Below are 27,928 nucleotides of genomic sequence, written 5' to 3'. Positions count from 1 at the left end.
CCCGAATAGCCAAAGCAGTCTTGAGGGAAAAAAACTGATGGAGGAATCAGACTCCCTGACTTCAGACTATACTACAAAGCTACAGTAATCAAGACAATATGGTCCTGGCACAAAAACAGGAACATAGATAAATGCAACAAGATAGAAAGTCCAGAGATAAACCCATGTACCTATGGTCAACTCATCTATGGCAAAGGAGGCAAGGATATACAATGGAGAAAAGACAGTCTCTTCAATAAGTGGTGCTGGGAAAACTGGACGGCTACATATAAAAGAATGAAATTAGAACACTCCCTAACACCATACACAAAAATAAACTCAAAATTGGATTCAAGACATAAATGTAAGGCCAGACACTGTAAAATTCTTAGAGGAAAACATAGGAAGAACACTCTTTGACATAAACCACAGCAAGATCTTTTTGATCCACCTCCTAGAGTAATGGAAATAAAAACAAATGAGACCTAATGAAACTTCAAAGCTAATATATAAACAGCTCATGCAGCTCAATATTAAAAAAACAAACAACCCAATCCAAAAATGGGCAGAAGACCTAAATAGACATTTCTCCAAAGAAGACATACAGATGGCCAAGAAGCACATGAAAAGCTGCTCAACATCACTAATTATTAGAGAAATGCAAATCAAAACTACAATGAAAAAAAATCTATAATGAGGTGTCACCTCACACCAGTTTGAATGGGCATCATCAGAAAATCTGAAAACAACAAATGCTGGAGAGGGTGTGGAGGAAAGGGCACCCTCTTGCACTGTTGGAGGGAATGTAAATTGATACAGCCACTATAAAGAAGAGTATGGAGGTTCCTTCACAAAGTAAAAATAGAATTACCATATGATCCAGCAATCCCACTACTGGGCATATACCCAGAGAAAACCATAATTCAAAAAGACACATGCACCCCAGTGTTCACTGCAGCCAGGTCATGGAAGCAACCTAAATGCCCATTGACAGATGAACCGATAAAGAAGTTGTGGTACATATATACAATGGAATATTACTCAGCCATAAAAAGTAACGAAATTTGGTCATTTGTTGAGATGTGGTTGGATCTAGAGACTGTTATGCAGAGTGAAGTCAGAAAGAGAAAAACAAATATCGTATATTAATGCATATATGTGGAAGCTAGAAAAATGGTACAGATGAACCAGTTTGCAGGGCAGAAATTGAGACACAGATGTAGAGAAGAAACGTATGGACACCAAGGGGGGAAAGCGGCGGGGGTGGTAGTGGTGGTGGTGTGCTGAATTGGGCGATTGGGATTGACATGTATACACTGATGTGTATAAAATGGATGACTAATAAGGACGTGCTGTATAAAAAATAAAATAAAATTCAAAAATTAAAAAAGAAACTCAGTACCATTTCACCAACCTAAACCTACTTTATTCTCTCACTGAAATTTAAGAGGGAATGTCAATATTATACTATGCCCCTCAACCATGGCTTTGAAGGGCGCTCATCATTTTAGAGAAGCAATATGGCTTAATGGGAAGAGAAGTAGTTAGAAATCAAACATGGATTAAAATCAGAGTTTCACTTTTTACTAGTTGTAAGTATCTTGGAAAAATTTCTTAAGCTCTTTGAAACCTTTAAAGTTTCCCAATTTGTAAAAAAATGTTTATATCTACTTCAAAGGGTTGAGTGGATTAAGTGGTGTATGTAAAGTGCCAGTGTACATAGGCACTCAGTTATGTAGTGGCTGGAGATTTGACTAAATTAGTACTCACCCAGGAGTACTAATTTGTTCAGTTAGAACAAATATTTGAGGGTCCACTGTGTGCAAAACATTTTACCAGATACTGGAGGTAATTCGAAAAAGTAGAAATCAAGATACATGCTTTGTTAAGAAAGAACCTGTAACCTGTGCTGAAGATAAGATATATACACATGAAATAATAAAATGAAAAGTGAAAAGTGTTATATGGCTGACTGCCTGAATGAGTGATAGAGATTAAAAATGCTGCAAGAGATGGTGGGATTTATATAAAGATAGAAGTCACTCAGTTAATTTTGAATTGAAGCAGATTCCAAATTCAAGTGCACTGAAAGATCAGTTTGTTCAACATATTGCCAAAGTAAAATGTTAACTTCTTTTGAGTTTCTTGTTAATTACTTCCAGATTAGAGAGAGGGAGATCCTAATTTTTTTTTTCCTATCGTTCTGTTCTGCTTTGCTTCTGCCAGTGATTCCAATTATATACAGGAATGTACTTGTCTCTTGAGAATGGGCATTCTTGTAGCAAGTCTGAAAATTAAATCAAGAGACATTTTTTTTTCTCTCTTGCCTTTAGGTTGTATATGTTGATCATTATTAAAGACAGTCTAAAAATCCTCATGGTTATAATTTATGTTTCTCTTTAACATTTTCTAAGATAGCAAATAAACCATCAACTGTGTGTGGATTGTATTAACTTCTTCTACAGATATTCACTATGTGCCTCTGTACATGCTTGGTGCTAAGTTCTTTGAGCAATATAAAAATAATAGAATATGTGTTTCATGTTGAGATAATTTATACTTCACTTGGTAGGGCAAGATAAATACCTTACATAGTTAATTAACTTTTAATGAAAAGATGTTAATTAGCTTTTATGAAAAATAGTCTATATAGTTAAGGGAGACTTCTTAGAAATGATTATTTTGAGCTGAAAGTTGCCTAGATTTAGATGGATGGAGGAGATTACTGAGGGGAACAGAGGGAGCCACTGATGCTGTTGTGGTAACGGTAGCCAGAATTTACTGAGCACTCAGCCAGGGACAGTTTTAAGAGTTTATCTTAGTCCATTCAGGCTGCTGTAACAAAATACCACAGATTTGGTAGCTTATAAACAACAGACATTTATTTCTCATGGTTCTGGAGGCTGGAAGTGAATGAGAATTAGAGGAAACAAAAGATGTGAAGTTAGTTCTTGATAACAGTCCACTGATTCAGAGAGTTTCATCAGTGCTGCAGCAAGTCTTTGTAGCAGTTTTTAACTGATTTTTTAAATTTAAAGGGTCAGAATTACAGAAATCATACACTTTGTTTTCTTGCTCTGCTGAGATCTTCCTTAGTTCTTCACCAAGTTCTGGTTTGCAACCTATTTATTACTAGTGGAAGGTAGTAAAAAAACCTTTTTACCAGTTTTTAGAAATGAGTACAGATCTTTCTCCACTTACAGTGGGGTTACGTCCAGTAACCCCATGGGAAGTTGAAACTATGGCAAGTCAAAAATGCATTTAATACACCTAACCCACCGAACATCATAGCTTAGCCTAGCCTACCTTATAAGGGCTCAGAACACCTACATTCGCCTACAGTTGGGCAAGATCATTTGACACAAAGCCTGTTTTATACTAAAGTGTTGAATATCTCATGTAATTTATGAATACTGAAAGTTAAAAACAGAAGTGTTGTCTGGGTACAGAATGGTTGTAAGCATGTTGGTTGTTTACCCCGGTGATGGCACGGCTGTCTGGGAGCTGCTGGGAGCTGCTGCTCAGCATGCAGCATCACGGGGAGTATGTACTGCCCATCACTAGCTGGGACAAGATCCAAATTCCAAATACAATTTCTACTGAATGTGGATTGCTTTTGCACCATCATGAAGTTGTAAAATTGTAAGTCAAACCATCACATGTTGGGAACCATCCGTATATGGAATTATTTATTGGTAAAACTGAGTGGATAGGGAGTAAGTCCACTCTTGGGCTGTGTGGACAACTTGAAATGTTTCTGAATAAAAATAGGCATTACCTCTATTGAAATTCATTCAGTTCAGTAAATGTTTAGTGAATGCTTGCTATGGCAAGCATTGTGACTAATGAGAGGGATATAATGATAAATTAGGTAGTTCCTGTCCTCCAGGACTTCAGTCTAGTCAGTAGACACACATGTCAACAAATCTCTGCAATATGGTGTGGTAATGTACAACATGGAAGAGCATGGCAGTGGGTGAAGGTTAGTTCTGCTGAGCAAAGGCTTTACAGTTAAGGAAGGAGACATTTAAGTTCATTCTGGAAAGATGTATGGGAGTCCACAGGGGAGTTGAGGGTGAAGGGCATTCTGAGTACAGAGACCTGTATGTTAAGGCAGTATAGCACAGTGGTTTAAAAGAGTGGACTCTAGACCCAGACTCTCTAGATTCAAATCCAACTTCTTCCATTTACTAGAAACCTCTTGTGTCTCTGTTTTCTCGTCTATAAAGTGGTCGTAATATTTCCTACTTCACAGGGTAGTTGTGACAATTAAATGTGTTGTATATAACTGCCTACAACAATGACTAATCCATAGTAAGTGCTTTAGCTTTTGTTATTATATGCCAAGACCAGATAGATGTGTATAGACTACATAATGTATGAGAGAATCTTGAGTTGTTTTGCACCACTCAGTTGTGCGTGAGGGATGAATGAGCCAAAGCTAAATTGGTAGGCAGATCCTGATAATGAAGGGCTCTGTGTATCTAAGCTGAAGAATTTTGAGTAGGAAGTGAGACAGTCAGAACCTTATTTTAGAAAGATGCTTCCGCTGGCAGTATGGAGGCCACATAAGGCGTGTGCACTGTGAAATTGCCCAGCTAGCCGCTGTCCCAGACCCACTCGGCTCCAGAAAACAGAAGCAAGAGTGCTTCTTTGTACCTCCTGTGCCATAATGGTGTGGACAGTACCTGTGAGGCTGCTTCTTCCCAGGGTTCCAGACAGGAAGTGATAGGTTTTCTCTGTTCCTATGCCCTCCAGGTTTTCTAGTTGTACTCCTCTATCTGTATTTGTAGTTAATCTTACAATACCAGAGAGGGTAGATAAGGGCCCTTATCAGAAACCCTCAACAGTGTCTAATATTCTTCCTTTCCTCTTAGACTCTCCTGCCTCTCCTGTCTTCAGTTTGTCATTTGAAGAGGACAGAACAGGACTGGTTCTGGCTGGTCTTATATTTTTCTGACTTAAACCTAGACTTTGACTTTTGAAACAACAATGAGAAAAAAATCTCATGGTTCCTCTTTGTGCTATCATTGAAGTTTGTTCATGCTCTGTTAGAGCATTTATCACACTTGTCTTATTTACACATCTCCCTCTTGTATTGAGTGTCTCAAGCTAAAAGCCATATTCAACTTTCTGTCCCCAAAACCTAGTACTAAATCCTGGTGTAAAGTAGGCATTTAACCATGTAAACGAATGAATGAACACATCAGACAACTGACCAGCTTCTAAACCATGTTCCTGTTAGCCTGAAAGCTGTTTGTTTGATCAAGAATGCTTTTGTCTAAAAATAATGGAGGGCTTCCCTGGTGGTGCAGTGGCTGAGAGTCTGCCTGCCAATGCAGGGGACGCGGGTTCGTGCCCCGGTCTGGGAGGATCCCACATGCCACAGAGCGGCTGGGCCCGTGAGGCATGGCCGCTGAGCCTGCGCGTCCGGAGCCTGTGCTCCGCAATGGGGGAGGCTGCCGCAGTGAGAGGCCCACGTACCGCTAAATAAATAAATAAAAATAATGGAATATCTGACTAACAGTGGCTTAAATAAATGGAAGTTTATTTTTCTCACATATAGTCTAGAGGTAGGTATCTGTTAATGTTGATTGGTGGCTTAGTGGTATGTCCACATCTTTGTGGTCCTCTTGGCTTTTCCATCATGGTCATGAGATGGCTGCCACGGCTCCTCTTGTCATATCTGAGGAATAGTATGGAAGAGGGGAAAGGGAAGCTGCTGGAATGTCTGTCTCTCTTAGCAGGAAAACAAAAGCTTTCTCAGAGCTCTCCAACAGACTTTGGCTTACATCTATAGAGTGAAACAGTGTCACATCTCTCTGTAGAGGAGACTAGGATTGGAAGTGGGTAAAAGGGAGGAAGGAGGCTGGGGACGGCTTAGATGAGTCAGTCAACCAAAAGGGTTGGCTGCAGGCATAGTGTTATAAATAGGATGTTATTTTGTGAGAGTATAAATTCTGTAACTGCAGCACGATTGATCAGATAAAAGTGTTTAATGGTTACGTAGCCTATTCCCTGTGAATACATGGGTTATACAGAAAATGCTCTGCTTTATCGTTGATTTTTTCCCGTTTGGTTGTAGGGGTGATGCAAGGCATCAACAAAATAATATTTGTGCTTTTATATATCCTTGAAATAGGGAAATACTTGACCAATATCTTATTTGTTGTATAGATAATCTCTTTTTTGCTATTTTTGCTGTACAAATATATCTTCATTGATATGTGTTCACACTTTGTCTGCTGAGATTTTTTAAATATCAGAGGCTCTTATTTATTTTAGAAATTTTAGTTTCTGCATTGAAAGGTTCTTCTTGATCAAAAATACCATTTTATTCTAGTCCCTTGTTTCAAAGTATTAGTATTAGGGGACTTCCTTGGCGGTCCAGGGGTTAAGACTCTGTGCTTCCAATGCAGGGGGCGCAAATTTGATCCCTGGTCAAGGAACTAAGATCCCACATGCCGCACGGCACGGCCAAAAGCAAAACAAAAAGTATTGATATTAGCTAAGTATATGCTTTATAGCTCAAATTATAGTTGTTTTTTCCCTTGGAGATGCCTCCCTTGAAATTGTTCTGGACATTGTGTATTTGTATTTAGAAAGTTAACAAATTTAATGTATTAGTATGATGCCCAGAGGAACAGGATTCTCAGTGAAAAACATAGGCTTTGGTATCCAGATGACCTGGATTAAACCAGCAATATTGCCATTTACTACCTGGTCAAATTACCTAATCTCTCTGGATCTCAGTTCCTTAATCTGTAAAATGGCAATATCAAAACCTCCAATGAGGTCATGTATATACTGCATCCTCTACAGGCCTGGCTCTCTAAAGGCAGTCATTGGTAGCTATTACAACAGGTAAGTGGCTCGACAGTGGAGAGTACACAGAGACTGTATGGCTTGTTGCATTTGTAGTTTGTTGCTCGTCATTGTTTTTATTTACATAAAGCAAAAAGAAAATGAAGAAGAATGTGACAATTTTTTGAAGTGACATTACTTGCTTCTTTAGTTAGAATTATCAGGTTATGTTCAGTTTATTAAAATAAACTGATTTGTTTCATAGAAGATAGTGCAACTGTCTCTCTCAAAAAGTTTTATATTTGCCTCTCCCATGTCAAAGCTCCATATCCCTCTGTTAATGAGACAAGAATTCCATTGATTTCCTGTAGGAAGCCAGAGGCTCATCACCTAATGGCATAATCACATTATAAACTTCCATAATTGCGCTTAACTAATGTTTCAAAATGGACTTTTCTTAGGAAATAAAACTGTGAAAAGTAATAGACATCAAAATCAAGCCAGTTTTTCTCAGTGGAAGTTCTTTCTGTCTTTATTGTATTGGATATTACCTCTTCAAATAATTTTCAATAAGGATTACAAGTCACCACTAGACATTTTAATGATTCCATTCTTGATTTATAATTTTTACTATCTCTTCCAGATAAGAAGGAACTTTTATTTTTGTAGCATTTGATATCGCAAAGTTCACATATATATATAAACGGTAAACAGTTGGCAACTTTTCATTTCTCCTCTTAATAAGCTAAATTACAAAGCTACTTCCTATTTGTAGTTCTTAAGTAAAATTACCAGTTCTTTTTGGAGTTTTGATACTGCATTCTACTTGATGGAAAAGACTGAGAGCATCAGGTCTTAGCTTTTCAAACTTTCTCACATACAGACGTTCATTTATTTTTCTACTTCCCCTATCCCTACTTTCTTCACCAAGGCCACCTGTGCTCGATCACACCTATGGCAAGTCTATGTGTTTTCCGTTGCTTCTTTCTTACCAGCTTTCTCTTCCTTTCCTGGATTTTTCCAGTATCTGAATTTGAAATATCCTCAGATACTCACAGTGCTGAGAAAGTATCACCACACCTTCTGGCAGACTCTCATTTTCTGTCTGTCACTGTGACTCATGTGTTTATTTATTGAGCAGACTCTGGGCCAGGCACCATTCAGGGTGCTTGGGTCATGCATCAGTGAGCAAAACAGACAAAGATCCCTACCTTTGTGGAGCTCACATTCTAGTGGAGGGAGACAGACATCAAACAATAAACATCACTGAGCAAACTATGTATTGTATGAAAAAGTGGTGGGTATGTGAAAAAAAATTTTTAAGTAGTACTAGAGTTGGGGGGTGGGGTGCAGATTTAAAATAGAGTAGACCTTGAGAAAGTGAGATTTGAAGGAGGAGAGGGAGTTAACCTGTGAATATATCGTGGGGAGAAACATCCAGAGAGAGACAATGTTTGGACAGAGAAAACAGCGAACACAAAGGCCTCAAGACACCAGCATACCCAGTAAGTTTAAGAAACGTCAAAGAGGCCAGTCTGGCTAGAGTAAGTATAAGTGAAAGGGAGTAGTAGAACTCAGAGTAGAGAGATAAAGTGGGAAGGTGGCCAGGCAATGTAAGGCCATCCATGCTATCACATGGTTTTTATCCTGAGTAAAATGGGGAGCCATTCGGTCCTTCAGCAAGTTCTTGTGAAGCACACACCATCCTTCAGCATGTACTGTGGCACCATGCTAGGTGCTAGAAATAAAAAGATTAAGACATAGGGCTTCCCTGGTGGCGCAGTGGTTGAGAGTCCGCCTGCCGATGCAGGGGACGCGGGTTCGTGCCCCGGTCTGGGAGGATCCCACATGCCGCGGAGCGGCTGGGCCCGTGAGCCATGGTCGCTGAGCCTGCGCGTCTGGAGCCTGTGCTCCGCAACGGGAGAGGCCACAGCAATGAGAGGCCCGCGTACCGCAAAAAACAAAACAAAACAAAAAAAGATTAAGACATAGCCCTGTCCTCAGTGAATTCATATTTTAGTGCAAATACTAGACCATAAATAAATTGAATTAATTAATGTGTGTTCAGCAAAAGAGAAACGAGCAGGCACTATTATAGAATGGAGACAAGGTAGCAAATTCTGTTTTGCTTTTGCTGCCTGCTGCCTCAGTTTCGTCTCTGAAATTTCGCTGCTTTTAGTGCCAACACTTAATGCTTTCAGTGCCATTCTTCTGCCTTACTCTCTTCATAACCCCTTCCTTCTAACAGTTTTGATGAGGTTGACTGTCTCTTAGAGCTCTTTACTCTTGATAATTAATCTTTCTCTGACCATTCTGCTTTCGTTTACTACTGTTTTCTTCTCTCCACTTCATGTTCTTCAACAATCATTCTAAAGGATGTTTTCTTCTCCATACTTACTCCCTTAGATCAGGGGTCCCCAACCCCCAGGCTACAGACCAGTACCAGTCCATGGCCTGTTAGGAACCAGGCAGCACAGCAGGAGGGCGAGCAAGCGATGCTTCATCTGTATTTACAGCCGCTCCCCATTGCTCGCATTACCTCCTGAGCTCCACCTTCTGTCAGATCAGCAGTGGCATTAGATTCTCATAGGAGCCTACTGTGAACTGCGCATGTGAGGGATCTAGGTTGCATGCTCCTTATGAGAATCTAATGCTGGATGATCTCAGGTGGAGCTGAGGCAGTGATGCTATCACTGGGGAGTGGCTGCAAATACAGATTATCATTAGCAGAGAGGTTTGACTGCATAGAGGCCATAATAAATCAGTTGCTTGCACACATATCAAAACCCTATCAGTGAGTGGCAAGTGAAAACAAGCTCAGGGATCCTACTGATTCTGCATTATGGTGAGTTGTATAATTATTTCATTATATATTACAGTGTAATAATAATAGAGATAAAGTACACAATAAGTGTAATGCGCTTGAATCGTCCTGAAATGATACCCCCTTCCCCTGGTCCGTGGAAAAGTTGTCTTCCACAAAACTGGTCCCTGGTGCCACAAAGGTTGGGGACCACTGATACAGGCTGTGTTTTAGATTCATGACTCTATTGCTTTATTCCCATTTTATTAAAAAAAATTTTTTTTAATTTATTTATTGTTGTCTGCGTTGGGTCTTCGTTGCTGTGCGTGGGCTTTCTCTAGTTGTGGTGGGGGGGTCTACTCTTTGTCGCGGTGCGCAGGCTTCTCATTGCAGCAGCCTCCCCTGTTGCAGAGCAGGGGCTATAGGCACCCAGGCTTCAGTAGTTGTGGCACGTGAGCTCAGTAGTTGTGGCTCGCGGGCCCTAGAGCGCAGACTTAGTAGTGTGGCACACGGGCCCAGTTGCTCCGCAGCATGTGGGATCCTCCTGGACCAGGGCTTGAACCCCTGTCCCCTGCATTGGCAGGCAGACTCTTAACCACTGCACAACCAGGGAAGCGCCCCATTTTATCTTTATTTTTATTGACTATATTCCCCATGCTGTACATTTCATCCCCATGACTCATTTATTTTGTAACTGGAAGTTTGTACCTCTTCATTTCCTTCACATATTTCACTCGTCCCTCACCCGTTCCCCTCTGACAATCACCTGTTTCTTCTCTGTATCTATGACTCTTTTTCTGTTTTGTTATATGTGTTCATTTGTTTTGTTTTTTAGATTCCACATATAAGTGAAATTATATGGTATTTGCCTTTCTCTGACTTATTTCATTTAGTATACCATCTAGGTCCATCCATGTCATTGCAAATGGCAAGATTTCATTCTTTTTTGTGGGTAATATTCCTGTGTGTGTGTGTGTGTGTGTGTGTGTGTGTGTGTGTGTGTATCATCTTCTGTATTCATTCATCTATCGGTGGTGGGCACTTAGGTTGTTTCGTATCTTGGCTATTGTGAATATTGCTGCAAAGAGCATAAGAATGCATATATCTTTTTGAATTAGTGATTTTATTTTCTTTGGAAAAATACCCAGAAGCAGAATTGCTAGATCATATGGTAGTTCTAGTTTTAATTTTTTGAGGAAACTCCATACCCTTTTCCATAGTGGCTGCCCCAATTTACACTTCCACCAACAGTATACAAGGGTTCTCCTTTCTCTGCATCCTCACCAACACTTGTTATTTCTTGTCTTTTTGATGATAGCCATTCTGACAGGTCTGAGGTGATATCTCATTGCGGCTTTGATTTGCATTTCTCTAATGATTAGTGATATTGAACATCGTTTCATGTGTCTGTTGGCCGTCTGTATATCTTCTTTGGAAAAAATATCTGTTCAGATCCTCTGCCCATTTTTTAATCGAGTTGTTTGTTTTTTGATGTTGGATTGTATGAATTCTTTGTATATTTTGGATAGTAACCCCTTATCAAATATATCATTTGTAAGTATGTTGTCCCATTCAGTAGGTGGCCTGTTTGTTTTGTTGATGGTTTCCTTCACTGTGCAAAAGCTTTTTAGTTTGATGTAGTCCCGTTTGTTTACTTTTGCTTTTGTTTCCCTTGCCTGAGGAGACATACCCAAAAAAATATCTTGCTAAGATCCATGTCAAAGAGCATATTGCCTGTGTTTTCCTTTGATAGGTGTATGATATCAGGTCTTACATCTAAGTCTTTAGTCCATTTTGAGTTTATTTTTGTATATGGTGTGAAAAAGTTCTAGTTTGATTCTTGTACATGTGGCTGTCCAGTTTTCCCAACACCGTTTATTGAAGAGTTGGCTTTTCCACATTGTATATTCTTGCCTCCTTTGTTGTAGATTAATTGACCTTAAGTGTGTGGATTCATTTCTGAGCTCTCTATTCTGTTCCATTGATCTATGTGTCTGTTTTTGTGCCAGTACCATACTGTTTTGATTACTGTAGCTTTGCAGTATAGTTTGAAGTCAGGGCACATGATACCTCTAGCTTCGTTCTTCTTTTTTTTTTTTTTAATAAAATTACTTATTTATTTATATTTATTTTTGGCAGTGTTGGGTCTTCATTTCTGTGCAAGGGCTTTCTCCAGTTGCGGCGAGCAGGGGCCACTCTTCATCGCAGTGCGTGGGCCTATTACTGTCTTGGCCTCTCCCGTTGTGGAGCACAGGCTCCAGACATGCAGGCTCAGTAGTTGTGGCTCACAGGCTTAGGTGCTCCGTGGCATGTGGGATCTTCCCAGACCAGGACTTGAACCTGTGTCCCCTGCATTTGCAGGCAGATTCTTAACCACTGTGCCACCAGGGAAGCCCCGTTCTTCTTTCTTTAGATTGTTTTGGTTATTTGGGGTCTTCTGTGTTTCCATACAAATTTTGGAATTTTTTGTTCTAGTTTTGTGAAAATTGCCATTGGTATTTTGATAGTCATTGTTTTGAATCTGTAGATTGCCTTGGGTAGAATGGTCGTTTTAACAATATTTTTCCAATCCATGAGCATGGTATATTTTGTCTTTAATTTCTTTTGTCAGTGTTTTATAGTTTTCCAAGTAAAGGTCTTTATCTACTTAGTTAGATTTATTCCTAGATGTTTTACACTTTTTGCTGCAACTGTAAATGGTAATGTTTTCTTAATTTCTCTTTCTGATAGTTCATTATTAGTGTATAGAAACACAACAGATACTTTATACTAGTTTTGTATCCTACAGCTTTACTGAATTATTTTATTAGTTCTAACAATCTTTTGGTGGAATGAAAGCTGTGAGAGTGAGCATTGTTGTCTTGTTCCTGATCTTGAAGAAAATGCTTTCAACTTATAACCATTGAGTATGTTGTCTGTAGGTTTGTCATATACGGCCTGTATTATGTTGAAGTATGTTCCCGCTATACCCACTTTGTTGAGAGGGTTTTTTATCATAAATGGTTGTTGAGTTTCGTCAAAAGCTTTTTTTTTTTTTTACTTCTGTTTAGATGATCATATGATTTTTATTCAATTCGTTAATGTGGGGCTTCCCTGGTGGTGCAGTGGTTAAGAATCTGGCTGCCAATGCAGGAGACACGGGATCAAGCCCTGGTCTGGGAAGATCCCACATGCTGTGGAGCAACTAAGCCCGTGTGTCACAACTACTGAGCCTGTGCTCTAGAGCCCGCATGCCACAACTACTGAAGCCCGCATGCCATGACTACTGAAGTCCATGTGCCTAGAGACTGTGCTCTGCAATAAGAGAAGCCACTGCAATGAGAAGCCCATGCACCACAACAAAGAGTAGCCTCTGCTTGCTGCAACTAGAGAAAGCCCACACACGGCAATGAAGACCGAATGCAGCCAAAAATTAAAAAAATAAAATAAATTTTTAAAAAACTAAAATAAAAAATTTGTTAATGTGGTGTATCACATTGACTGATTTGTGGATATTGAGCCATCCTTGCATTCCTTGGATAACTCCCACTTGATCATGGTTTATGATCCTTTTAATTTGTTGTTGAATTCGTTTTGCTAATATTTTGTTGAGGATTTTTGTGCCTATGTTCATCAATGATAGTGGCCTATAATTTTCTTTTTTTGTGGTGTCTTTGTCTGGTTTTGGTATCAGGGTGATGCTGGCTTCATAGAATGAGTTCAAAAGTGTTCCTTCCTCTTCAATTTTTTAGATTAATTTGAGAAGTATAGGCATTAATTCTTCTTTGTATGTTTGGTTGAATTCCCTAGTGAAGCTGTCTGGCCCTGGACTTTTGTTTGTTGGAAACTTTTTTCTTTCTTTCTACTGATTTAATTTTATTTCTGGTAATTGGTCTATTTATATTTTCTATTTCTTCCTGGTTCAGTCTTGGGAGATTGCGTGTTTCTAGGAACTTATCTATTTCTTCTTGGTTGTCCATTTTATTGGCATACAATTATTCATAGTAATCTCTTATGATCCTTTGTATTTCTGTGGTGTCTGTAACTTCCCCTTTTTCATTTCTGAATTTATTTATTTGAATCCTCTCTCTGTTTCTCTTGATGAGTCTGGTTAAAGGTTTATCCGTTTTATTTATCTTTTCAATGAACCAGCTCTTAGTTTTATTGATCTTTTCTATTTTGCTTAGTCTCTGTTTTATTTATTTCTGCTCCCCATTGCATTTTAAGTTATTTTTTCCCATTTTTTTAAACTAGAGATACATATGACACCAATGAAAGCTTTTCAAAATTGATGTGAAATAACTATTGCTAACATACTTAGTTGATATAAATCTAGGTTTTAAAATAATACTCCAGTCTCCCTAATTGAGTTTATTCTTTCCATTAGAGTCTCATTTTTGAAGAATTACCATTTAGAAGAATTTAAATCCTGAGATTTAAGCTAGCCTTTGTAGCCCTATCTTAAGTAAATACATGTTTTCTGTTAACATATTTGAAATGCGGGGGGAAAGCCCTCAAAGCCAGGCAGCCACTCTTGACAAACTAAGGACCCACAGACTGGACCATAGCCTTATATCCTCAGTTCCTTTCCCTAGCTCTGCACACTCTTCTGGGAGGTCTAATCTACTCCTATGGCTTCCATTGCCACCTGTATACTTCTCATTCCCTGGTTTTATCTCCTGCCTATACCTCTGCACTGAACTTCACACCTGTGTATTCAGCTACTCACTACACATCCCTGCTTGAATGGCTGGCAGGCAACTCACATTCAGTTTGTTCAAAACTCAGTTCTTTACCCAAACCTGCTCCTCTGTGTCTTATAGACTCTGAAACTACTATCCCCTTAGTCGCCCAAACCAGAAACCTGGTAGTTAACTTAGATTTTTTTTTTTCTCTCCCTTTTCTCCACACCCAGTGGGTTCCAAACTCTTCTGATTCAACATAGTTATATCTCTCAAATCTCTCCCTTCCTCTCCATCTTCACTGCTACTGTCTTGGCTTAGACTCTCATTATCTCTGGCTCAGAATTTTGAATTAGTGTCTTTACTGAACTCCCTGTCTCCAGTCTTCACTTTCTTTCATCTGCTGTAGTAGTGTCTTTTAATGCCATTTGGATGGTTTCCTGTTCCTGAATAACAAGTCCAGATTCCTCAACCTGACTTTAAGGCTCTTTGTAATCTAGCTCCTGCCACTGGCCAGACTAATAACCTGCTGTTATCCTTCTACAACCCTACACACCAGTTTAACCAAATTGTTTACACTGTTTCCTGAATGCTGTTCATTTTATTTCTTGTGTTTTCACATGCTGCACCTGGCTGGCTCTTTTTACTTGTCTACCTAACAAACTCCAACCTGTCCATTAACCAGAGATATTTAAGACCTATGTCAGAAATCTTTTCTTCTGGGAAGTTTTTATCCCCTCCTCAGCAAGTTCAGTACTACTTTGTGCTTTGTCTCTCTTACATATATTTCTTTTATAGGGTGAAGTCTTTATGTGTCGTATTACCACAGCAGACATTCTGAGAGCAGGGATATCTTAACCATGTTTTATCCCCAGCATGGAATGCAGTTACTGAGACACATAGAAACAAAATACATGTTATTGAATGAATGAGTAAATCAATACAGCACTGCCTAGTCTCAGTCCTAGCTATTGTATACTTGGTCTAGGAGCCTTCCCCCCGAACACATTGATATCAGAGGTCTGGACTGGCTTCTCTGATGGTTTTTGGCTTTCCCTTTTTGGATGCACGTAGCTACTACAGCAGCTATATCTTCCCATGACAGTGTCCAAAGCAGGAATAATGATGGGCTTTCCTCTTATACATCTCTCTCTTTCTATCCAGGAGGAAAATCCCAGAATGCCCCCTTTCCCTAATAGGCTTCCCTTTATTGTCTCATTGGCCAAGTCTGAGATACATGCTCATGCTGGAAGGGTTAGCCATTATAGTTTAACCTCTGGGACCTGTTAAATGGGAGGGGACCCGTTCTCTCTGAGCACACTGCCATCCCAATCTGAACAAAGTTGGAGTTCTGTTTACAAAGAACAAAAGGCTTTAGACATGCAATTAACAAGATCTGCAAAATTATATCTTTAAGCACTTAAAAGTCATGTCTTTTTTTTTTTTTGCAGTACGCGGGCCTCTCACTGTTGTGGCCTCTCCCGTTGCGGAGCACAGGCTCCGGACGTGCAGGCTCAGCGGCCATGGCTCACAGGCCCAGCCGCTCCACGGCATGTGGGATCTTCCCAGACCGGGGCACGAACCCATGTCCCCTGCATCGGCAGGCAGACTCTCAACCACCGCGCCACCAGGGAAACCCAAAAGTCATGTCTTTTAAATTGAATGTTTTTATTCTCTCCACTGTCTCAGATAATCAAGAATTAAATATATTTGTTGAGGTTGAGTGACTCAAAAGTTGTGGGTAGGTGGGGGAAGTATGTAGACAGGATTTTTATTAGTAAATAATTTTAAATAACAGCTTGAAACTTGAAGGAATTTTTACCATAGAACTTAAGATTTCAGTGATTTATTTTTTATATTTGTTTGTTTTGCTTTTGTAGTAGGTAGCTTTGGGCTAGGCTTCTGAACCTTCCTCCAGTAATTATTCTCCTTTGCTATTGGATTTACTTGCTGGATGAGTTTGAGAAGCCTGACTCCAGAGATATAGAATTCCCTATACCATACCCAAAACATTCTTCTGTGCTTCATATGGATTACAGGTTTGTAACAGCTGTTCTCATTCATAACTATTTTCTCCCCAAATCAGCCAATCTGGAAAGACTTATTTCACAAAAAACTGGACCTACAATTTTAGTGTCATGCCACCAGGTGGTGGCAGTGTCAAAGTCATATATATCCTTAGCTTCCTGGGATAGCCCTAATGTCATTTGTCTTGTTTTGCCCTCAAAAAGTATATCAGTATTTTGTACATTTTAATATTTCAGTGTTCATAGTGTATCTGGCTGTTTTATATATTTAGAAGTTTCACAAAAATAACCCTATTAGTTGGGTGCTTTTTTGTTTAAAGTATGGTTCTTACTTGACCAAAGGGCATGGGTCCAAACTTCCAGGCCTGCATTTCATCAGATTCAAATATAGGGCTTTGTTCAGGTTCCGTAGTATTTATATTTATTTATAACCATAAATTTCCTAGTCTATAACTTTTTTAAAAACTTCGACTGGATGCAAAGAAACCTCAATTTAAATTTTTTAAATTATTATAGTTTTTAAAGTTAAATACATTTTTACGTTTTCAGTGATTTCTAACACTTAAACTTGCCACAGATCTTAGTTTGGTTGGCTGCTCTCAGCTCTTGAGTTAGTTTATACCATCCAAATGTGTTAGGTTGCTCTCTTCATTCTGCTAAAGCTGCTTAGGCTGTGGAAGAGAAGGCCTTCGTTTGCTTTCTTAATCCTTTAAATACAAGTTCTCTTGAATCTTTTCACTGTAAGAGGCAGAAATAGATGAAAAAAAAAAAAAAGAAGAGCATCATTCTCTTAAAAAGATAAAAGCCTTTATGGGCAGCTACGTTATTCAGCCACTATTTCTCAGCACTGTTTTCTCTTTATGACTTTTTCTTTGGCTTTATAAATTTAAGGTGAAGTTTATTATAACGCATATTTGAACTTAACTTAAGCTCTTTAACTGATGCTTCTTAGCAAGTAATTTGTTGTATTTTCAGTGAGTAGATTCTAATGAAACTAAATTACTTAAACTGAATAACTTATTGGATCAAAACATTTTAAGTAGTATTTAAGTTAACATTTGTATTAGAAATTTCAATAGTGGACAGTCTTAATTCTCACAAGAAGTATTCATAAATGTTAGGAGTGAAATGTGAGCATATCATTTCCCAGTGCTCTTGAGAGACAATAGGAAAATAAGCAATTCCTTATGTAAAAGTAATTTGCTGATTTTAGCATCTATGTAGATCTATTGGTAGATTCTGTCAATTATTACAATACATAAAAGTAAGGAATGGGCCAGCAATCCTGGAGTTTTTTGCATACATGAATGCCCCTGTGGACTACATGTGAGCCAACACTCAAAAGTGAGAGAACAAGAGCCCATCTGGAGGCACGTTACATTCTGTTCCAGAGGGCATTGAAACCTAACACAGAGAGTGTGTGTGTGTGTGTGTGTGTGTGTGTGTGCGTGTGTGTGGAATGAATCTGAAAAGCCAGGCTGGAAGTGGGTAGGAGGCAAGCTAGGGAAGGGGGACGGTGAGCGGGAATGTTGTGTAGCCCCCAGAGCAATAAAATGTGTCTTCTGCATCATGGAGATTACAGATAGTGGAACCCTGGATTCTTACTACAAAGAACCCAGGAGTGCAGCCATGCAAGAATTCAGCAAACATGTCAGGCTCAGAGAGCACTGAGACATCCTAACAGTAAGATATTTCGGGTCCCCTTTACTTGTTCTGTTCTCTCTCCCCTTCTCCAGGCTTGGTAGAGGTGGGGAACAGGAGGCAGAAACTTCAGTCAGTGGACTAAAGGGAGGACAGAAACTCTAGGCCAGGAAAGAGAAAAGGACAATGCACCCTTTCCAGCAAAACCCACTGGCAGCCAGCAGTTGCTGAAAAGGAGAGAAGTCTTACCTTTAAATCAAGATTTGGAGTGTTGATTATTATGTTAGACATTCTAATTTCTGAATTAAGGCTTTGTTTGGCAACTTAAAATAATTGTAGATCTTGGTTTAGAGTGATGAAAAACGTCATGGGACTCCCAACTCTTCGTTTAGTGGCAGAGGAAGTACTTCCCTCACTGAGCTGTTTCTAAAATGGCAGATGTGGGGGAGGAATTAAGTTGCTTCTATGGTTTTACCCTATGAGTACAATGCAAAATATGTATAGGTTATATTTCTTAACACAAAGATATTAATAATACAGATCTGCTCATCTTTATAATTAATTTTAAATCTCCCCTTGATTTGAAAAAGTTTACTTGTTAAACAATTCTGTCATTCCAAATAATTTCAGGCTGCCCTTCCACCAAGTGGATTTTGGATTTTCTTCTCAGATGGATTTCTTAACAGACTCCCTATCTAGGACATATGCTTGCCCACAGCACTGAAAGATAATAATTCTTATTTATTTTCACTATTGTTTGAGGTCCTGTTACTAAGAAAAAATGGAAGTTGGCAGACAATTCTTAGCCCCTACTACTTAGCCCTCATTTCTGAGTTTGTCATATTAGAACCCAGTTCTCATGTCTGATGAGTCTATGTTCCTCCATAATTTTGTATCTAACTTCCCTCCCAGTATCATTTGGATTTTGCATGGCTTTGGCTTTCAAAATATCTGAATGACTTCTAATTGGATTCTGCATAAGGCTTTGACTATAGTCACAACTTCTAACTTCATTCTCACGATACCAGAAGGCTTCTGTTGGAGCTTCTTTTTATATCTTCTGTATCTCTTTACTACTTCTTAATATTTTTTACTGCTTCCTAGAAATTAAAAATAGTTCATCTACAATAGTTCATTTTCAGATAGTTGATTTTCAAATCTTGCTTTTTTCTTCTTGTAATTTCTTTAGCTTTCTGTTTCTCCTTTTATCACTTTAACCCTATTGAACATATTCCTGATATTTCTAGTTGAAGGAATGCTAATCTCTTGTTCGTTGTGCACTGCTCTAACAGTTCGTTTCTTTACACTGTAATGTTTGATTACCATGATCTCATCTTCAGCAGTTATTATGTGTGGGTGTTTGAATTCTCCTCAAGTGTGCACTTACTGAGTGGCTTCGCTTTCCCTTTATGTTGCTTTCCTGATGGGATTCTCATGTTTTTCCTGTGTCCATTATTTAGGATTCCTGATATACTTTTCTCAGGTTCTTTAGTGTGTTCCACAGGGCTGGATTGCTGGAAATTTGATCTCCTGGTTAAATGGAATATTAATATGCTATATTTTTACTAGCTTCATGGAGTGTTATTTTTTAATGAGCACTGTCTTGTAGCATAAGGAAAATATTTCAGAAATACTCAACAGACATTCAGTGCTCATACATGCCTTGAGTTATTTGTTACTATATTTATTTAGTGAAAAGGTTTGAGCCAATAGTATTGTAACTGTGTGTATAGTGAGCACTTCATAAATGTTTATTGAATGAAGAGCCTTCCTGGTATATATTACTTTACTCATTCCTATTCTTGAAGACTTAGTTCTATAACCCAATATAGAGGAATAAGAATCTTTTAAATTTGATGTCTTCCAAAATATTTCACAGCTTTCATAGCTGGCCAGCTTGTTAAAGCTTTATCCATTGTAACAGTTACAGTGTTTACTGTGGTAAAGGTAGAAAAACCGAGTTTACTTGGTGTGAAGGATAAAGGTGAGATTGATTTAAAGGCTCATTTAAATTAAAATATTTCAAAAGTAGAGCATGCTTCAGGCATAATTTAATCAAGATTCTGACTCTTTCTCTTGGTTTTGCCTTTTGTGTAATGCCTTTGTCCTCAAGTTGGCTTTCTTCATGGTTCTAAGATGGCTGCCAGCAGTAAGTTGGTTTGTTTGCTTCCCTGTAGCTATACAGTTGACAATCCAGAGGGCAGGAGAGAGTTGTTTCCCACAACCATTGAACAAAAGACCTTGATCTTATCCTGATTCAACACTTGAAATCAACCACTGTGAAGAAGAGCATTCATACAGTGACAGGCTTATACCTGGGGTCGTTGCCTATCCCTCAGCACCAAAACCAGTATTCGGCTTCCCTGGTGGCGCAGTGGTTGAGAGCCCACCTGCCGATGCAGGGGACGCGGGTTCGTGCCCCGGTCTGGGAAGATCCCACATGCCGCGGAGCGGCTGGGCCTGTGAGCCATGGCCGCTGAGCCTGCGCATCCGGAGCCTGTGCTCCGCAACTCTCCCGCCACAACAGTGAGAGGCCTGCGTACCGCAAAAAAAAAAAAACAAAAAACGGATTAAACCCTGACAAGAAATGGGCAAGGCAAACATGAAGAAAATTGCAAAACCCTACTGAAGGACATGAAAGAACTCTTAAGTAAATGGAGCAACATATTCATGAATAAGTAAACTCAACTATAAAAGCATCAATTTATGTCATTTATATGTTATGGTAACCAAAATCCCACTAGATTTTTATGGACAATTCTCAAGTTCATGTAGTAGACAAACTACAAGAAAGACCAAGGAAGTATTTAAAAAGGAAGAACAATGGGGTAGGATTTTCCCTATCAGATATCAAAATATAATGCTACAGTAATTAAAACTTGCTAGTTGTGTAAGAATGGACAGATAAGTGTAGCAGTACGGAGAAGCCAATTGCATTCCTCGAGATTTACTCAGATGCGTGGAAAACATGTGCATATGAATGTTTATAACAGTTTTATTCATGATTGCCAAAACTTGGAAGCAACCAAGATGTCCTTCAGTAGGTAAATGCATAAAAAAACTGTGGTACATTCAGACAATGGAATATCATTCAATGATTAAAAGAAATAAGCTATCAAGCCGTGAAAAGACATGGAAAAACCTTAAATGCATATTACTAAATGAAAGAAGCCAATCTGAAAAGGTTACATAATGTATGATTCCAACTACATGACATTCTAGAAAGGCAAAACTATATAGATAGTGGTTGCCAGAGGCTGGGGGGAGACAGGCGTGAATAGGCAGAGCACAGAAGATGTTTAGGGCAGTGAAAATATTCTATGATACCATAATGATGAATACATGTCATTATACATTTGTTACAACCCATTGAATGTACAACCCCGAGGGTGAACCCTAATGAAAACTATGGACCTTGGGTGATAGCGATGTGTCAGTATATGTTCATCAGTTGTAACAAATGTACCACTCTGGAGAATTATGATTGGGGGAGCCTGTGTGTATGTGGAGGCAAGGGTTATATGGGAGCTCTCTCTAACTTCCACTCAATTTTGTTGTGAACCTAAAACTGCTCTAAAAAATAAAATTATTTTTTAGAAAATGAAGTAGACCTTAGAAAATATGTTGATTGACATGAAACATAAAGAATAATTCCATGTGTTTGACATCTTCTCCACATTCATCATATCAGTATATGAAGCAAAAGAATTGGGACAAGAAGGATGCTCCCTAAACTTTATAGGGGTCCCTCCCTAGGAGGGGGGTAGTGGTGATGGTGCAGAGGTGGAGAGCAAAGGGGAATTTGTTTAAATACTTCTGTTGTTTGAGTCTTTTAAAACAAAAATGTACTCATTTTAATCTCTTGAAAATATATTCATATATTGCTTATAATGGGAAAATAATTTTTTCTTCAAGTTTTATTGAGATGTAATTGACATACAGCACTGTATATGTACAGCATAATGATTTGATTTACATACGTCATGCTGTGATTACCACAGTAAGTTTAGGGAACATCCATCATCTCATATAGATAAAAAAATTAAAGAAATAGAAAAAAATTTTTCTTTCTTGTCATAACTAGGATTTACTGTCTTAACTTTCATATATAACATATAGCAGTGTTAATTATATTTATCATGTAGTACATTACATCCCTAGTACTTATTTATCTTATATCTGGAAGTTTGTACCTTGTTACTGCCCTCATCCAATCCCCCCAACCCCTGTCTCTGGTAACCACAAATTTGATCTCTTTTTCTGTAAGTTACTATACTTTGTTAGTTCCTATTACACAACATAGTGATTCTGTTTTTCTGTACATTTCAAACTGATCACCATGATAACTCTAGTTATAATACATCACCGTACAAAGATATTACATAATTATTGACTATATTCCCCATGCTGTACATTTCATACCCATGACTCATTTATTCTGCAGTTGGAAATTTTTACCTCTTAATCTCCCTCACCTATTCGTTTCCTCCCCCTACCCCATTTCCCAGGAAAATGATTTTTTAAATAGTAGTTATATATGCTCATAATATAGAAAATTTATAAGTATGTTCCACAATACAGAGGTAACCATTTGTTAAGTTTTGTGCACTTTCTTGCAGTTTTGGGGGGGTTTTGAGGTTTTTTGGTGATAGATAGGCTCTCAAATGTATTGACACTTTTGTTTCCAGTTTTTTTAAAACTGTTCTGTATCTGTGTCATTAAAAGTTCTTTTAAAATGTTTCCTTTGGCTACATAATTGTGACACATCCATACTGTGAAATAATGATTTAACATTTCTCTATTGTTAAGAGAATTATACAGCTCCCATCTTTATATATAAATACATCTTTATAGTGTTCATTGTTTCCTTATGATTGATTCCTAAATGGAATATTGCCTTAAAAAATAAATTTTAAAATTGTAGATACACTAATAGGAGTTTTTAAACATATGAAATCTTAAATTATACTGCCTTGCTTTTTTGTTATTTTAAGGAAAAACAAGACATAGAACCTTTTTTTTCCATAACATACCGTACGTGAGTTTTGATAAAGCAGTAGACTGTTCTGGTTTCTCTTGCTATTACCTCTTTTCCCCATCCTCTGTTCCTTGACATTCTTTCCCACCTATGAAAACTCTATATTTTTTTCATAATGCTTTGAAATTTTTTTTATTTCTGAAAAGGAGCAAATCAGAATTCCAGTGCAGCCAGCTTGAATCAATCTTCCTGTTCCTCTTCTGAAAAGGCAGTTCCTCCAGGCAGTGAATTAGCTCTTTAGAAAACATTGGCATTATGTTTCTGAATCCTGAGTATCTGTATAGGTGGTCTGGAATGCATTAAAGAGAAGCATTGTGTCAGATCCTTCCTCAAGTCTAAAGATGAAATCCTGTTCTTACTAATTACAAGACATTTTTGTTGTTGTTGCTGCTGCTGTTTTTTCTGAGTTACTTGGCTTTAAAAATTATTATTTGCTTTAGTGAAAGTTGGAAATGGATTTGTTACAGTGTTAATATATATAGTTGGTTCTTGTTTTATGTTACAGAAATGTGTCAAGAGAGTTTGCTCTTTAAAGGAATCCTGTGGTGAATACTTTTCTTAACTATAGAGTATCGCTTCTTTTTCTATTTTTCTAAATGTGGGCTTTTGTATTTCTTTCAGTGACAGAAATATTGAGATATTTTGTTTCTAGTTCAGACTACAGTATTTAGCAATAATTCATTTTTTGCTGATGAACTAGGTAATATTCTCCCATATATTAATATCTTGTGTGTTTTAGTTGGGTTTGTTACTGCAAGAAAACAGGTTTATGTGTAATCCAGTAGTTCTCAAAAGTGTGGTGCCCCTAACCAGAAGCATGTTAGAAATGCAAATTATTAGGCTCTATCCCAGACCTCTACTGTTCAAAACCTGGGAGGTGGAGCCCAGCAACCTGTGTTTTAACAAGCCTTTCAGGTGATTCTGATGTGTGCTAAAGTTCAGAACTTGTGGTTTAGATAATACCTATAGAGTGGCTGAAAATCTCAGCTCTTAATCACTTGAGGCCTGGATTTGGTTTAATTCCAAGGTATGTGTTAGGAGCTATAGCAGTATTCCTTCTAAGAGATATGTAGATGAAAAACTGGTAGCACAGGCTGCCTCACAAGAGTTGCTTTCATTGTTTCCAGTAGTTGAGATTTTAAGAACTAAACAGAGCCAAGAAGCCTTCACTATTGAGTTGAACCAAATTGTTTCAGTACTTAGGATAATTAGCAGAAGCTTCTCATTTGATAACATCATTTAGATTGTGCCTCCCTCCATTACCAAGATACTTAAAATGACGAGTCATGAAATCACATTTAAAATACATAAGGTTATCTTCAGAGTTAAGGAATTCCTGAATTAGCTCTCTTTCAAATGTTTTTAAGTTGTAAATAATTACAAGCAGACATACAATACCGGGGAGACACTTCATTAATAGAGTTAAGATATATGTCCATTAATTATTGGCTAATTTTTACATAGTTCTTCATTTTTTGGGTAACATCTGCCTACTTGGTTATTTTAAAAACATTTGTAATGGAAAAGTGTTATGCTAATGTATGTGTGTGTTTTTTCACTGGAAAATTCTCTACTCCTGAATTCAGATGTTACATGCATTTATTAATTATTTCAGGTGGGTCCTTCAGGGTAGAATATTAACCTTTTAAACAGAGTGTTATAAGTGAGAACCCTTGTTTTAAAGAACAAGGTCTCTTTGCTAAATTTAGAGCTTTAAAGCTTATTTTGGCTCTTAACTCTACAGCAGATTTTTGTTTTTTTAACTTAGGAAGATAATTACTCTCAAGAAGAGGTATAACTGGTTTGGTAGTGGTGTCTTCTTGGCATCACAGATGGATCTTGTTCATGCTATGGATTAGAATCAGGGACTAGAGCCATTAAAGGAAAACTGACAATATTCCCTTTGTGCATATTGAGAAGTGGAACATTTCCCAAAGTCAGGGTAAAGCTACAAACTTTTTGAAGATACTGTTTGTGATTTTTAAGAAAAAAAGGGTATCTAAATATAATTCACCCTCTACATATAACAAGGTCATATAGTGAAAGGTCAGTTTCTTAGAATCAGCCAAAAGAAATTACTCATCCATTTGTTAATTATTTCCCAAATGTTCATAACTCAAGAGTTAGTGAGGAGTGGAATATATTTTTAAAAAGCCCTTACCCAATCAAATGAGTCTAAAATTTCTAACTAGTTTATGTAGCAAAAAATGTGATGGAGAATTTAGTATTGAGAATTTCCTGTGATTATTTATTTAATCTTGGGCCCAGGTGAGATTAATAAAATTGAGATGGGGAGGCAATGTTCTGAAGTTAACCAGTCATTTTTGGTGTGGGCCCAGCCACATGCTAATGAATATTCTGTATCTAAGATCTCTTTAGGCTGGTATTATTTAATCCTTTTACAATATAACTTACTACTTTCTAAGCTTCGTAAAATGCTTAAACTGCTCACTTTTAACGTATGTAAAACATGCCTAAATTTGGCAACAATCTAATAGATTTTTTCTTCTCTAAGAACTTAGTATACAGTGATGTGTTCATTTTTGACTCTATGTTAGTGAAGCGGGTCACGGTACTACCAGCCTATAAGAAACAGTATAGAGTGTTTCAAACAAGACTTTCGTCAGAAGTGAAATGAAATGTGAAGAGAGAATTTATATAAAACAGATTTTTTTTTTAACTTTCAAGTTAAATTTTTAACTAAATAATATACCTCAAGTTATTTGTGATGGGGGCGGGGAACCTAATAAATCAAGACTGTAGAAAAGATTGAAAGCATATTGTATACTTTTTTGTATAGTATAAAAAGAAATATTTTAAACTTTTTTTTTTTTCAGTCTGCCCTAATGATTCATGGTACTTGGTTTTCTTCAAGTTAGAGAAATTAGTCTTTGACATTTTTGTTATACTGACTTGGGCTGAAGACAAATCTCATTTTGTCTTCTTGATTCATAAACTTTATGTTAAGCAAGTTTATCTTAGCAAACCATTTTATTTGTTTCAATTCTCTAGTTATCTGAGGGAAACCAAAAGCATGCAAACCTGCAGAAAAGCATCGAGAAAGCTAAAATTGGCCGACATGAAACAGTAAGTTTGTATCTGTAGATTCTTTATAATGTCAATTCTAAATAGAAGAATAAAAGCATCGAGCTTCCTGTGAGGAGGATGCTGTTCCCACTAGAAAAGAAGCGAGTCACAGCAAAGGCTGTGAACATTTGACCTGGTAGGATTCCCTAATTGTGAATCTAGATTTATTATTATTGTATTATATTGTGTATAGCAGTGTAGCATAGAAGCATAAACCCTGGAGCCAGACTGCCTGGGTTTGAAAGTCTCCTAAACTCTTTCTTCTCGATTTTCTCAGTTGTAAAATGGGGAATAATAAAATCTATGTCACTGAGTTATTGTGTGATTAAACTAGCTAATATTTGCAAAGCACTTAGAAGAGAGCCTGGCACAAAGTAAGCCTTATATAAATGTTTATGTAAATTTTTAAGAGTCAGCTTTTTAAGAGTCTTGGCACTGAATAAATTGAAAACTATCGGACTTCCCTGGTGGTGCAGTGGTTAAGAATCTGCCTGCCAATGCAGGGGACATGGATTCAATCCTTGGCCCGGGAAGAGCCCCCATGCCATGAAGCAGCTAAGTCCATGCGCCACAACTACTGAGCCTGAGTTCTAGAGCCCCAGAGCCACAACTACTGAGCCTGCGCTCCACGACTACTGAAACCCACATGTCTAGAGCCCATGCTCTGCAACAAGAGAAGCCACTGCAATGAGCACACCACAATGAAGAGCAGCCCCCGCTCGCGGCAACTAGAGGAAGCCCAGGCACAGCAACAAAGACCCAATGCAGCCATAGATAGATAGATAGATAGATAGATAGATAGATAGATAGATAGATAGATAGATAGATCGATCGATCTAAAAAAAGAAAGAAAACTATCAATACAGTGTTTTCATGGCCTTGTAATATTTCTAAATTATTTACATGAATTTTGACCTACTATTTTATTTTAAAAAGTGTTAGGGGTTTTTTAAAATTCACTTTACTTTTTAGTTTTACCATTATCTCAGGTATGGACTTATGACTTGAAAAAATGTTGAAGATCAACATGAACCTCTAAGCATTTCATCTCAACCTTTATTTGTACAACTTGTGAAAGAGACTCAAAAACTTGTCACATTGTATTGGGTTGGCCAAAAAGTTCGTTTGGGTTTTTCTGTAACATCTTACAGAAAAACCCAAACGAACTTTTTGGCCAACCCAATAGAAAAGAATACATCACAGGTTTACATGGCTTTATGCTTTTCAGAGTTATTTTACATACATTCTTTCATGTGAATAGTCAGGACGGTGACAGATAGGAATTGGAGAATGGTAATTGCTGAAGAATATTTAAGGGAAGGTAAGTTCTGGATATAACCTGAAACTGTTTTATTTCTTCTTCAGTTGACAGCAATTACCACTTCTTTATTTGATCCTGTTTTTTTCCTTTGATTTGGCAATAACTTGTAGAAGCACCTTCAACTAATGGTGACATGTTCATGCCACAAAGTAGTCAGCCAGTCTGCTGAAGGTTACCCAGTCCACTGTAACCACTGAAACTAGGAAAAAAACCTACTAGCAAACCCAGTTGGTACCTACAGCTATCAGAAGATTATAGGAGTTCAGAAAGACTCCTGAGAAAGATGAACTCTTGTGTTCATCCTGTGTTCACTAGTCACGAGTTTTCAGAAATATCTGAAAGCTTTTTCTATCTACTAGATATTATTCATGGTGATGATGATACTGCTGATGATGGTAATGAAGAAAAAGAAATAGCTAACATATATATTCTGCTTACTATGAGCCAGGCAGGTACTGTTCCAAACGCATTTTCTGTATTGAATCCTGCCAACAGTCTAAGGAGGTAGCTACTATTACTATATTCATTTTTACATTTGAGGAACTGAAAGCACAAAAAGGTTAAGCA

The 27,928-nt window shown here is 37.8% G+C and overlaps 1 protein-coding gene across 1 annotated transcript in view; it reads left to right on the top strand.

Annotated features, from left to right (window-relative positions):
• Positions 1 to 27,928, top strand: part of MND1 (meiotic nuclear divisions 1) — an 82,293-nt gene that overhangs the window by 20,629 nt on the left and 33,736 nt on the right. Inside the window, exon 5 of the mRNA XM_024757483.1 lies at positions 25,966 to 26,040. Coding sequence (XP_024613251.1) covers positions 25,966 to 26,040 — 75 coding nt within the window. The remainder of the gene's footprint in view (positions 1 to 25,965; positions 26,041 to 27,928) is intronic.

Source organism: Neophocaena asiaeorientalis, unplaced genomic scaffold, assembly GCF_003031525.2.
Source record: "Neophocaena asiaeorientalis asiaeorientalis breed wild unplaced genomic scaffold, Neophocaena_asiaeorientalis_V1.1 scaffold238, whole genome shotgun sequence".
Lineage (NCBI taxonomy): Eukaryota > Metazoa > Chordata > Mammalia > Artiodactyla > Phocoenidae > Neophocaena > Neophocaena asiaeorientalis.
The sequence above is the reverse complement of the archived record's forward strand: the minus strand, read 5'-3'. Positions and strand labels throughout refer to the sequence as shown.